Source organism: Myotis daubentonii, chromosome 14, assembly GCF_963259705.1.
Source record: "Myotis daubentonii chromosome 14, mMyoDau2.1, whole genome shotgun sequence".
NCBI classification, from domain to species: domain Eukaryota; kingdom Metazoa; phylum Chordata; class Mammalia; order Chiroptera; family Vespertilionidae; genus Myotis; species Myotis daubentonii.
In genome coordinates this window covers 27307003-27319922 of record NC_081853.1, presented here as the reverse complement: position 1 = coordinate 27319922, position 12920 = coordinate 27307003, and the positions used below count along the sequence as shown (strand labels likewise).

Sequence of the window (12920 nt, the reverse complement as noted above, 5' to 3'; positions counted from 1 at the left end):
GTGCACCCACCAAATCATTAACTTAATCAGGCTAATTTAATTTAATTTGTGCTGTTTGGTAGTTTTAATTTCATTATGGTTTTTTTCAGAGCCTGACTAGTCTGAAATTTATCTACAACTGGAAGGTTAGAATCAGGAAACAGAGCACAATATTCCCCCTACACAAACACAACATTCAACACACAGACACACATTCCTTCTCCCCAGTCCCAAGCTCTCTAGGTATTCTTATTTTTTAGAAAATCACCAGTGAGCCACTTGAAAAAATTTGTGTATGTGTGTGAAATACCTAGCACCATGTCTGGTATTTATTGGGTACTCAAACAGTGGTATGCTATTAACATACATGGTTTTAAATTTAAAAGGAGATAGATACCCTGTCTTATAACATTCATGCTGTCGGAGGAATTTAATTTTATGTGTTAAAAATATTTAACCTGGTTGAGCTGTTTTTGGTTTCTGTCTTTGTTTGTAGTCTATACCCGATAGGCAAATGTTTAAGTGTAATTGTTTAGTGACATACAGATAGAAGCTATTTGGCATATGAATTTTTTTATAGAAAATCACTATTTTTGATATTGTAATATAATTGTATATGATGTTAACTTTGGAGGAGGCTGGGGAAAGGCTGTGTGGGACTTCCCTATTTTTTGTAACCTCCTCTGAATCTATAATTACTTCAAAATAAATAAATAAAAAACATTTTTTTTATAAAGCCTCATTGTAGCTGAAGCCCAGGAAGTAAACTGAGTTAAGAATGCTTTTTGTGTTTCTCAGATATTTTTCAACATAGGTAAAGGCACTCTGAATCTCATTGTCTTCCTTCTGCCATTTATTCTAAGTTGCTTGTAAATTAGAATGTGTTATTAAAACACCTGACATAAGCTTGGCACTTAATCTGGTATAGCCATAGAGAGAATCATACAGTTTTGCTATATATCAGGTACACAAAACTTGAGTATTCTTTGATTTGAATTTTTAGACACCTCATTTGCTGCCCCCCTCCCCCAAGTAATATTTAAAACTGCAGTCTTCCCTGAGGCATCTTAACAGCTGAACAGAGGTCAGGCTCCTTGGTTGGAAATAGCATGTTTTATAATTGTGTGCTGTTAAGTTCTACAAGGTAAAACTCTACCACATTGGAACAGGAATGACCAAAAGAAGACAAAAGTAAAGAAGAAAACAAGCAATCCACAGTTTAATGAAATCTTTTATTTTGAGGTAATTTTCTGTTTTATATAAATTTTAATATTTAATACTGATTGTTGATTTACTTCTTTTTTCAAATTACTGCCAGAGTAATCATTTTACCAACTAATGTAACTAAGCAGTCCTCTTCTGAAAACAGGAGAGCCATAGTGCAATGCAGTTGAGGCTCAATATATAAAACAAATGAAGGCAGAGCTCTGATTGATTTGGGGATGGAGAGTTCTAGGGGCACACCCACTTGCCAGTCATCCTCAATATCACACCCTTCTCTGTGCATCCCCCCACCTCAGCCAACCCCCGCCCCCCCCCGCCCCCCCCCAGCACACACACCTGACAGACAGTGGCCACAGGACTCTTCTGCAGAGTAGTGTTTGAATACCACTAGTGAAGTCAGAACAACTTAGTTCTGTTGTTCTACATTTATTAATGGTTGTTACATCTAGCCTAGAGAAAAGGAAGGGGCAACTTGGAACAAGCATATGGCCCTTTGAAAGTCAAGACCTGACCTGCTGGTTATATCCAAGCATACCTATTAGGCCTGAAACGTTCATTCAAAGGGTTCTTTGTTGAGCTGATTATAAAGATAAGTTTCAGTGTCTGCTAGTGGAACAAGAGACACAAACACACATGCAAGTGTACATGCAGCAGTAACATGAAGTAGATATTGAGGACCAGCTGAGTTAGTAAAGTCAGAGGAAAGAGAGTATTACAGAGAAGGAGCATTTTGAGGTAAAACAGAAAGTTGTGTCCAAAGACAGCAAGTAGTAATTTGCCTAGAAGGTTTATGTAAGGGAATAATGGGAACTAAGCTTTAAAAGATAGAGTAAGACAGCGGTTCTCAACCTGTGGGTTGCGACCCCTTTGGCGGTCAAACGACCCTTTCACAGGGGTCGCCTAAGACCATCCTGCATATCAGATATTTACATTACGATTCATAACAGTAGCAACATTACAGTTATGAAGTAGCAACGAAAATAATGTTATGGTTGGGTCACAACATGAGGAACTGTATTTAAAGGGCCAGAAGGTTGAGAACCACTGGCCTAGCTGGTTTGGCTCAGTAGACAGGGCATCGACCTACAGACTGGAGGGTCCTTGGTTCGATTCCGGTCAAGGGCATGTGCCTCGGTGCAAGCTAGATCCCTGGCCCTGGTCGGGACACATGTGGGAGGCAACTAATCGATGTGTCTCTTTCATATTGAGGTTTCTCTCTCTCTCTCTCTCTCTCTCTCTCTCTCTCTCTCTCTCTCTCTCTCTCTCTCTCTCCCCCCCTCCCCCTCTCTCCCTCCATTTCACTCTCTCTTAAAAACAATGGGAAAATATCCTCAGGTGATGATTAACAACAACAACAACAAAAAAAGAGTAAGACCACCTAATCAAAGGCCTGGGTGCCTGCCTGAAGTGCTTAAATACTAGCCATTGAATGTTTTTGAGACTGGAAATTGTAAGAGTAATGCAGTATTTGAGGAAGAATTAACCATGATCTGCAGGCCAAATGGCTGAGGGAGAGAGAACAGAGATCAAGAGACTGTGATTAAAAAAGGTAGGGAGGTGGGGAGGAAGTAGATCTGATCCAAGAGAGTAATATGGAAATAGAGAAGAAGGCACAGATGAAAAGGAATGGCAAAGGCAAGATAGTGAATTAGTTATAGGAGAAAAGACAAAGGGAGGAGTCAACTGTTGTCTTCATGATTTCATATCTGGAGAAATAGAAAAATTAAGAGAAGGAAAACAAGTGGTTCATTTTGGGGAATAATTAGCTTGAGGTCTGACATGTAAAATCCTCCAATAAGCAGTTTATGACTGAAACTTAAGACGGGGGATAGTTGCAAATAAAGACTCAAGACTTGCTTACAGAGAGTCAAGAAAGGCAGGGGGTAGAGGTAGGTACACAGTGAAGGAGAAAAGTGTAGACAGGCAGTTCTGGCACTCATTCGGTATTCAACTTTGAGCACGTCTCTTCGTTTCAGTACTTGAGCTTCCTCATTTTTGAGATGAGGATAATAAATCTAGCTGCCTGCTTCAGAGCAGTGATCTGATGAACAAAGGAGATAATAGATCTGAAAGCACTTTGTCAACTATGCAGCACTTGCAGCTCTTAGGACAAAATAAGAAATAAAACCTTAGAGAAAACCCATAGTTGTAGGTTCTGTGGAAAAAGAGGTACCAGAGTAAGAGGCAAGAGAGCAGGTTTCCAGGATAGTGCCTGGGCACCGCAAAGAAAAGAATGTTTCTGGAAAAGGAGGTACTGTTGTGTGATTGCTCCTTCAGATAGAGGGGTCAGTGAAGGTGAGAACTAAGAACCCATCATCCGACTTGGTGATTAAGAGCAGGGTTTTAGGCGGGTGACCTGTGAGGAAGCCAGATATGAAGAGTTACTGTAGTGAGTGGGTGGTGAGGAAGTGGAGGCTGTGAAGATGGTTTACAGTTTTCAGATATTTGTCTGAGAAAGGAAGGCGATAAAGGGACTATAGTTTAAGGGGAGAATTTTTCTTAGCCTTGAGTGACATTAACAAACTGGTAAAGAAAACTGTAATTAAATCAATTAGTAGAGACCACAACCCTAAAAGGACATACCTGGAAAGCTGCTGAATATTCTATTAGGATCTTTCCCCGGAATCTCCCCTAAAATCTTAACCCTTGAAACCCTTAGGAAAGAGGACCCAGTGCGCTCTCCCTCCTGGGAGCAAGCCAGAGCCTTTCCCCTTCCCTTCTCCTTCCCCTTCCTCCCCACCCTCCCAGGTGTCTTACTTTTTGCTTCCTGACTCCCAAACTCCCTGGGCCTGCCCTTTAGCTCTATAACAGGTGCCGGGGTTCTTGTCCCGGCATCTAGAAGGGTTCAGGAATCTGGAGAAGGCTGTGCGTAGATTAAATAGGAGTCCAGAGATGAAGCATAATTTTGAAAGGCATTTGGGGGTCAGAGGAACCCAGTTTAAAGGAAACTAAGATCTAAGTTCTCCTCATCTCAGGACCCCATGATTTTTATTAACACAACTTGTCCTGAGGTGAGGCAGAGATACACACTTCAAAGGGTATACACAGCATTGTCAGAATGGGGGAATTAGCCTACGGCTGTTCAGGTGTTTGGCCAGTAGGAGGCAATAACATGTAGATTAAGATGCCCTGAGCTGTCTGGCAGCCACAATCAATTTAATGTATCCTATTCAGGTTTGGGGAAATGCCCTCAGCCATTCCCAACAAGTGACTACATGTATGACTCAACCCTGTTGAGTCCCCAAATTCCATCAACCTTTTGATGAAACTTTTGCAATTATGACATGCTAGAATTGGCTTCTGGCAACAGGGATGGGGACCGTCCTGCCTGTGAGATTTGGCCTGGCCCTGCCAAGGCAACCACAGGCTGGACTCCAAATTCAATAAATCTAAGAGCTTTTTTCAGAGCAACATAAATTTATATTAAGTCAATTATATTAACAATCCTATATAATAAAGAGCTAATATGCTAATTAGACCAAATAGGAGTATGACCATCTGGACGAAGCCAGGGCTGTGAGGGCTGAGGCAGTCGCACAAATTTCATGCATCGGGCCTTTAGTTACGTTATAACTATCCAAATGGCCCTTGGCAGGAAAAAGGTTCCCCACCCCTGCTCTATAACTTGTTTCCTAAGCCTATTTCTTCTAGGAATTACTTTTTCTACCTCTGTGATTTACCAAATAAATATTCCCTTAAAAAAAGGTGAATGCTTACTGTGTATTACGTGTGGGTGGAGTAGTTTAAGAAAAGAAGAGGATCATATCTTGTTGAGAAGAGGAGGGAGAAAACTCACAAGTAGAAAGGACTTTATGGGAATGGACATGTTCAGGTGGATTGTAGTTGAGGAAGTTCCTGCCAATGGCCTTGATATTTTCAGTAAAAATGTGAGAAGGAAGTATAAGGGTGGCGTTGGTATCTTGAGAAATACGGGACAATGCAGCTTCACTGAAATACAACACTCATTGAGTCACCAACAGATTACAGATGAGCCAGAGAACCTGATGTTGCTTTATATTGAGTTGATAAGGAAGGGTATGGAGGCAAGGTTGCTTTTGGTAATTTTTAATCCTCATATACTTACTGATTTGAGAGAGAGGATGGGAGGGACAGAGGGAGGAAGGGTGGCGGGGAGGAAACAAACATCCATCAGTTGCCTCCTGTATGGTATGTGCCCAACAGGGGATCAAACCCACAGCCTTTTGGTGTATGGGATGACGCTTCCACCAATTGAGTCACCCTGCCAGAGCTGCTTTTGCTATTTTCACACCACCTTATTCTTCCATGGCTATTTTTGAAATTAGCTTTTGGGTAAAATATTACTAGGCATTTTCCTCTGTTTATAATAAACAAAATTGAAGATTTTAAAGGTGATTGATTTAAGTTCATGTAGGAAAAAGATATTTCAAACTTTTTTTTACTAGAATATTCTGTTTACAGGTAACCAGATCCAGTAGTTACACCAGAAAATCCCAGTTCCAGGTAGAAGAGGAGGACATTGAAAAGCTAGAAATTAGGTATGTGACTTGGAGTTTTACAGAATTTCTTTTTTCTGTGCCAAAAAAAAATCCTAAATTTAACTGGAAAAGGTGAACCAATCTTAATAGAATTCTCTTTAGCAAGTTGGTTGATGAAACTTAGAGGAACATGCATCTAACTTAAATCCAAATTATCTTTCCAAAATATGATTCTTGACAGAACAGTCTTTATAACAGAAATAGTCTTTATAAACAAAGATGAACTAATTTTCACCTATTTTATTTTTAAAAATTTCTCAAATTTAATTGCTCCTTAAATTTCTGAATCATAGCATAATGGATGCAAAAAAATATATAGAAAAGTAATTACATATTAGCCTATTTAGAAATAATGTTTTTATTCTTCTTAACATATCTGCTGTCTAACAGAAATTTCAGTGAGGTAAGAAGTCTTGTAAGATAATTCAACAGGTGCATGTGTTTGAAGTTTGTGCCATTGCCTAGATCTTAAATATCTGTGCTGTTTGGAAGGGGAAAGTTTTTGTAAATGCATGTATAGGTGTGGTGTTAACAGTGTGTTCATCTAAAGGATGTGTTAATCACATGTTTGGAATGATCAGGTAGTATGTTTTTCTAAATTGCCTATCTTTACACATTAACTGATTCTAATTGAGAAACTAGTTTCTTTTCTCCAATTCAACAAAGTAACTCTATAGTCCTTACTGTTACAGGTTATAATATTAAAATAAAACCTAGACTTTGAAACTAAGAAACTTAAGTTCTTTCTTTTAGACTATTTAAAATGGTTACTTTCTGTGCTTATAAGTAAAAGCTACTGCAATATTTTGCTTTCTTAGTTTAGATAGTGGGGTATATGACAATGCTAACATCTCTTTTAAGCATGTAAAATTAATGCTATAATCCAAATCAAAGTAATTTGAAGCTGTTTGGTGGTGTGTGTTCTCTTAAGCATTGTTTGCAAACAAATAAAGCCAGTTTTAAATTTTCAGGATTGACTTGTGGAACAATGGAAACCTGGTCCAAGATATTTTCCTAGGGGAGATTAAGGTTCCTGTGAACGTGTTAAGAAATGATACCTCTCATCAAGCCTGGTAAGAAAACAAACATTCTAGTGAACTCTCTATATTATACTGTACATGCAAATAAATGCCTACAATAATCATAATGAAATAAGCCGAAATCATTAACATTAATTGATCTGGTCAGTAATTTATTGTTGCAGAAATGTAAGTACATTGACCTCTGGTACTGAGACAAAAGTACTGAATTGTCTAGGGATATTTTTCTGTTTAAAAACTAAATCCTATCTCTAAGGGGAAATGGAAAACATTTTAAACATCACATAAGAGTTGCCCACATAAGACGATGCTTCGTCACAAATTAACATCTGCATTTGAGAAGCTTCATTAATGGTCATGAAAACTATGGATTTTTGAAGGCAAAGGGTTTGTTGTAGGGAATTAGCTGTTTATGGGATCTAACCAGTGGTTCTTCACCACACCCCATTGAAACGCAGTATAGGTGGCCCTGATGTTATTTTCTAAATGTCTAGGGTCTGGGTATTGTTGAGCTGATTCAGTTAATACACTTTTAGGACTCTGGTGGTCACAACATTATTTTACCTTTTATGACTCTTAATAGTGACATTAAACTGATGTTAAACTAAACTTAATGCTTAGGCATTAAATTGATGTTACCTTCCTTAGCAGAATTGGTGTGCAGCTATTGTTTGTTCTGTTTATGGTACTTGGAAGCTCTGTATCCTGTCCTTCCCAATTGGTTGCCCCTCAGCCCTTATGCTAGACTTGGGTTTCAGCTGAGTGTGAAAGAACATGCTTTTCTCATTTACTAAACTTTTAAGGCCCACTTTTTAGAACTCGGTTTCAGTTGCCTGAAAGAGGAGTTGAAACTGAGTGTTTAGATGTTTCTTACCATGGGCACCAGTCTCGTTTGTATTTAGAAGAGCCTGCCTTTCCTGATTGGCCATCAGACATTCTTCCCTTTGGACTCTGTTGTCCTCAAGCAGTTATCCCTTGAAGACTGATTTTTAGACTCTCAAAATTTTTATTTTTTAGCTCTTGCTAATACAAATCTAAGATTTATTGACCTTTATGGTGGCATTTTGTATGTTATAATTTCTAAAATGTATTCACAGAAGAGGGAAAAATTAAACTTAGTCACTGTGAAAAATTAATAAACATTTGTCACCTTCCCACCCGCCCCCATCCCCACCTGTCTTCTTTCACCTTCCATAAAGTTATGTACATTTTAAAATGAAAATTTTGAACTCAGTTTTTTTAGTCTTTAAAATAATATGCCAAACTACTCATTACAAAATAAAAAGTAAGTTGTGCCTCCCAGAGCCCCTCAAAGTGAAATGTGCCACTTAGCCTGTATATTAAGTAAGTCTATCTCTAGGCAGGCCCTCCCAATGTGGCAAAACTTTGTCCAACTACCTTGGCAGGATGGAAGAACACTAACAAACAGAAATTAAATTTATTCCGATAGATTTTTTTTTTTTTGCCAATAGTATTTTAAAATAACTTGCCAAAGTATAAGTGCTAAATTTTATCTAGTATGCAATAGGGACATCTGCTAATTTATTTATACTCCCATAGATGTAATGTAGAAATTAAATCCCTCTTAAGTAGAAATTATTAAACTCTTATCCTCCTTTGTCAGTTGTAGAGCTATAGCATCCCCTTGTGGGATTGATGGCAACTGCAGGAACACTCAAGAAAAGCTTTATTTACCTTATAAGTCTTCAGGCATATTCTTTCTAATCTTGATATTAAGAAAGATATAGAATAATGATCAGTAATGTTTTAAAAGCATCAATTTGATTTTTCATAGAATTTCTACTTAGTATTTATCTATTATAATCCTTGTCTGAAAACTGATTTTTTTTTTTTATTGCTTAAAGTATTACAAAGAGTATTACATATGCCTCCTTTTCTTTTTTCCCCGCCCTTGACAATCCCCTGGCCTCCCCTACCCCCCAGTGTCTTGTGCCCATTGGTTATGCTTATATGCATGCATACAAGTCCTTCGGTTGATCTCTTACCCCCCCCCCCCCGGCCCTCCACCCTCACCGGCCTTCCTGCTGTAGTTTGACAGTCTGTTCGAGGCAGCTCTGCCTCTGTATCTATTTTTGTTCATAAGTTTATAATGGTCTTTATTATCCATAAATGAGTGAGATCATGTGGTATTTTTCCTTCATTGACTGGCTTATTTCACTTAGCATAATGCTCTCCAGTTCCATCCATGCTGTTGCAAATGGTAAGAGTTCCTTCTTTTTTACAGCAGCATAGTATTCCATCGTGTAGATGTACCACAGTTTTCTAATCTATTCATCTACAGATGGGCACTTAGGCTGTTTCCAGATCTTAGCTATGGTGAATTGTGCTGCTATGAACATATGGGTGCATATATGCTTTCTGATTGGTGTTTCTGGTTTCTTGGGATATATTCCTAGAAGTGGGAACATTGGGTCAAATGGGAGTTCCATTTTTAGTTTTTTGAGGAAACTCCATACTGTCTTCCATAGTGGCTGCACCAGTCTGCATTCCCACCAGCAGTGCACAAGTGTTCCTTTTTCTCCACATCCTCTCCAGCACTTGTCGTTTGTTGATTTGCTGATGATAGCCATTCTGACAGGTGTGAGATGGTACCTCATTGTTGTTTTACACCATACAAAAAAATAAACTCAAAATGGATAAAGGGCTTAAATATACGACGGGAAACCATAAAAATACTAGAAGAATTCAAAGGCAACAAAATCTCAGACGTATGCCGAAGCAATTTCTTCACCGATACAGATCCTAGGGCATTGGAAACTAAAGAGAAAATAAACAAATGGGACTACATCAAAATAAAAAGTTTCTGCACAGCAAAAGAAACCATCAACAAAACAACAAGAAAGCCCACTACATGGGAGAACATATTTGCCAATGTTATCACTGATAAGGGTTTAATCTCCAACATTTATAGGGAACTCATACAACTCAACAAAAGGAAGATAAACAATCCAATCAAAAAATGGGCAAAGGACCTAAATAGACACCTTTTAAAAGAGGACATTCAGAAAGCCAAGAGACATATGAAAACATGCCCAAAGTCGGTAATCATCCGAGAGATGCAAATGAAAACTGATTTTTGATGGTTCCAATTTGATTTTATCCTCAAATTAAACATGATTTAGTCATTTCCCATTCCTTTCTTGGCTCTTCAGTTCCATGGTAATTATGTGTGTTCTTTGTTCTGAAACTTCTATGAAATGTTAAGATTAGCTTGTTAGTGTTGATATTAGTTAACTTTAACTTGAACCTATGTAGGTACTAGAATTGTATTTGACTTTTTGAATAAGTAATATACTTACATGGTTCACCGTTCAAAAAGTCGAATGTCACCTGCTTTTGTCCTCCGGCTAAACAGTTTCCTTCTTCTGAGGCAGCCACTGTTTTTGAGTTTTGAAAATATTTTATGTATATACAGGCAAATACACATATATTCTTCTTTCTCTTTCTTTACACAAAGGGACATATTCTGTACCTTGCTTTTTTCACTTATCAATTTAGTAGAATCTCAGTAAGTATTTGGTGTCTCTCTGACCATGGTTAAGACTCTGGCCCTAGCTGTTTTGGCTCAGTGGATAGAGCGCCAGCCTGTGGACTGAAGGGTCCCGGGTTCGATTCTGGCCAAGGGCACATGCCCAGGTTGCGGGCTCAATCCCCAGTAGGGGGTGTGCAGGGGACAGCCGATCAGTGATTCTCTCTTATCATTGATGTTTCTATCTCTCTCTTCCCCTTCCTTCCTCTCTGAAATCAATATATATATATACACACACACACACACATACACACACACACACACACACAGTGAGGCCTTGTATTATAAATAAAAAGGATGTAGTTTAATCACATTTCACCAGTTACCTCAATGCCAGAGAACTTAATGTGTGTAAAACTATTGTATAATTATACAGCTTGGTACAACAATTTGCACCCAACTGATTTAAAAGTGTGCATTAAGAAAAGAAAATAGATATAAATATATTTTCATGTTATAATTTTTAATTTTGAAAGTAAGATTCAAATAGTGAGACAAATGGTTGGGGTTTTTTTCAACATACAATAAATATGTACTTATACATACTTGAAAGTAGATTAATATTTAATTTGAGATGAGTTGGTTTCCTACTTTGCCAGTTTGAGCACCTAATCTTTAATCTCCTATTTTAGTAAAAATCCATTGATAAGGGTTATCTTTATGGAATCAGAAATATTCAAATATTATTGAGCTGCCTTTGAGCAGTTATTTTCTAGCTTATATAGCATTATGAATGAATAATTATAGTTTTTGCCTGCCTACCTCAATTTCAATTATACAGACCTTATGGTTAAACTTTCTAAATGCTGATATTTACTAGTAATTCTATTAAGGGGCTGTCAAAACTACCAACTCCTGTGAGCATAAGGATTACTTTTATGCCTCTCTAGTTGTGAATGAAAAAAAATATGTGTAAGACAACTCACTGACACTTTCATGTAATAATTTATCTTTATTTCCTGTTTCTTATTCTTTTAAACTAAAAAACTTTATTCAAAAACTAGGAAAAATGTATTTCAGATCTTTCTTTTTTTTTTTTTAGCCCTAGTCCTTAGGCATGCCAGATAGCCTCTATTTAATAAATCTTAAGGTTTTTCCCTTTAGCTCTAGTTTATACAAAATTTCTTAATTTACGAGGAATCCTTCGGGTGATTTAAATTGAGCCTTTTGTAACAAAGTTTTAAAATAATAAATCAAATTTAGTTGGTAAAAATATAATAATTTTGATAATAATTGAATTTAAAAAAAATTTCCTAAACCCGCAAGCTTATCAAACTCTTAGAGAGCTTAATTTTTGTATTATCTATATTTTTTGTTTTTGTATAAAAATCTATTGATAGCTTTCTAGTTCAATATATAACCAATATTAAGCCTCTGAAAATTAATAGTCTGCTACTTATGAATTGTCCTCACCTTAAATATTAAATGACTTTTGGTTTAATTTTTTATAGCTTAGCTGTTTTTGTACCTCACCAACTTGGATGCTCAGCTCATTACCATCACATGGAATTGACTGTATTTTTATTTTAGGTACTTGCTACAACCAAGAGACAATGGAAACAAGTCATCTAAAACTGATGACCTGGGGTCTCTTCGATTGAATATATGTTATACAGAAGATTATGTGCTTCCTTCAGAGTACTATGGTCCTTTGAAAACTTTGCTGCTAAAATCACCAGATGTTCAGGTACTTTAAAAATTTGAAGTGTATGATTTAATACTAAAAAGCTATAGTAGTTATGTAAATGAGGAGGAAAAGATTTCAAAATGTCAAGTCTTATCTACACTAATAAAAGACAAACATGCAAATTGACCATACCTTTGCTATGCCTTAAGCCATGCCCACCAGCCAATCAGAGCTAATATATGCAAATTAACCCAACCAAGATAGAGGCTGGCAGCCACGGAGCTGGAGCAAGCAGAAGGCTTGGTTGCTCCAGTGATGGAGGAAGCCAAGCTTCCTGCCTGCCGCGGCCGGCTCTGAGCTCCACTTAAGGCAACAAAGTTTCAATTATAGAAGGTAAATTAATCCCAGAATAAAAAGAAAAAAAGGAGAGGCTGGGAGCTTCTGTCGCTGGGGGGCTTGGCCAGCCTGAAAACGGCCCTCAGCCCCTCACCCAGACTGTCCAGGCACCCCAGTGGGGATCCCCACCCTGAGGGGATGTGACCAGCCTGCAAACAGCCATCAGCCCCTCACCCAGGCTGGCCAGGCACCCCAATTGGGACCACCACCCTGAAGGGGGTGTGACCAGCCTGCAAACACCCATTAACCCCTCACCCAGGCTGCCCAGGCACCCCAGCAGAACCCCCACCCTGATCCGGAACACCCTTCAGGGCAAACCAGCTGGCCCCTACCCATGCACCAGGCCTCTATCCTATATAATAAAAGGGTAATATGCAAATTGACCCTAACAGCAAAACGACTGGGAATGACTGGTCACTATGACACACGCTGACCACCAGAGGGCAGATGCTCAATGCAGGAGCTGTCCCCTGGTGGTCAGTGTGCTCCCACATGGGGAGCTATGTTCAGCCACAAGCCAGGCTGATTGCTTCCAGCACAGTGGTGGTGGCGGGAGCCTCTCCCGCCTCCTCAGCAGCACTAAGGAT

The 12920-nt window shown here is 38.4% G+C and overlaps 1 protein-coding gene across 4 annotated transcripts in view; it reads left to right on the top strand.

Moving 5' to 3' along the window:
* Positions 1-12920, top strand: part of RASA2 (RAS p21 protein activator 2) — a 126391-nt gene that overhangs the window by 77497 nt on the left and 35974 nt on the right. For all 4 annotated transcript variants that reach the window (XM_059663752.1, XM_059663754.1, XM_059663751.1 and 1 more), the window contains exons 7-10: positions 1149-1221; positions 5644-5720; positions 6692-6793; positions 11841-11997. In XM_059663752.1, the coding sequence (XP_059519735.1) occupies positions 1149-1221; positions 5644-5720; positions 6692-6793; positions 11841-11997 (409 nt within the window). The remainder of the gene's footprint in view (positions 1-1148; positions 1222-5643; positions 5721-6691; positions 6794-11840; positions 11998-12920) is intronic.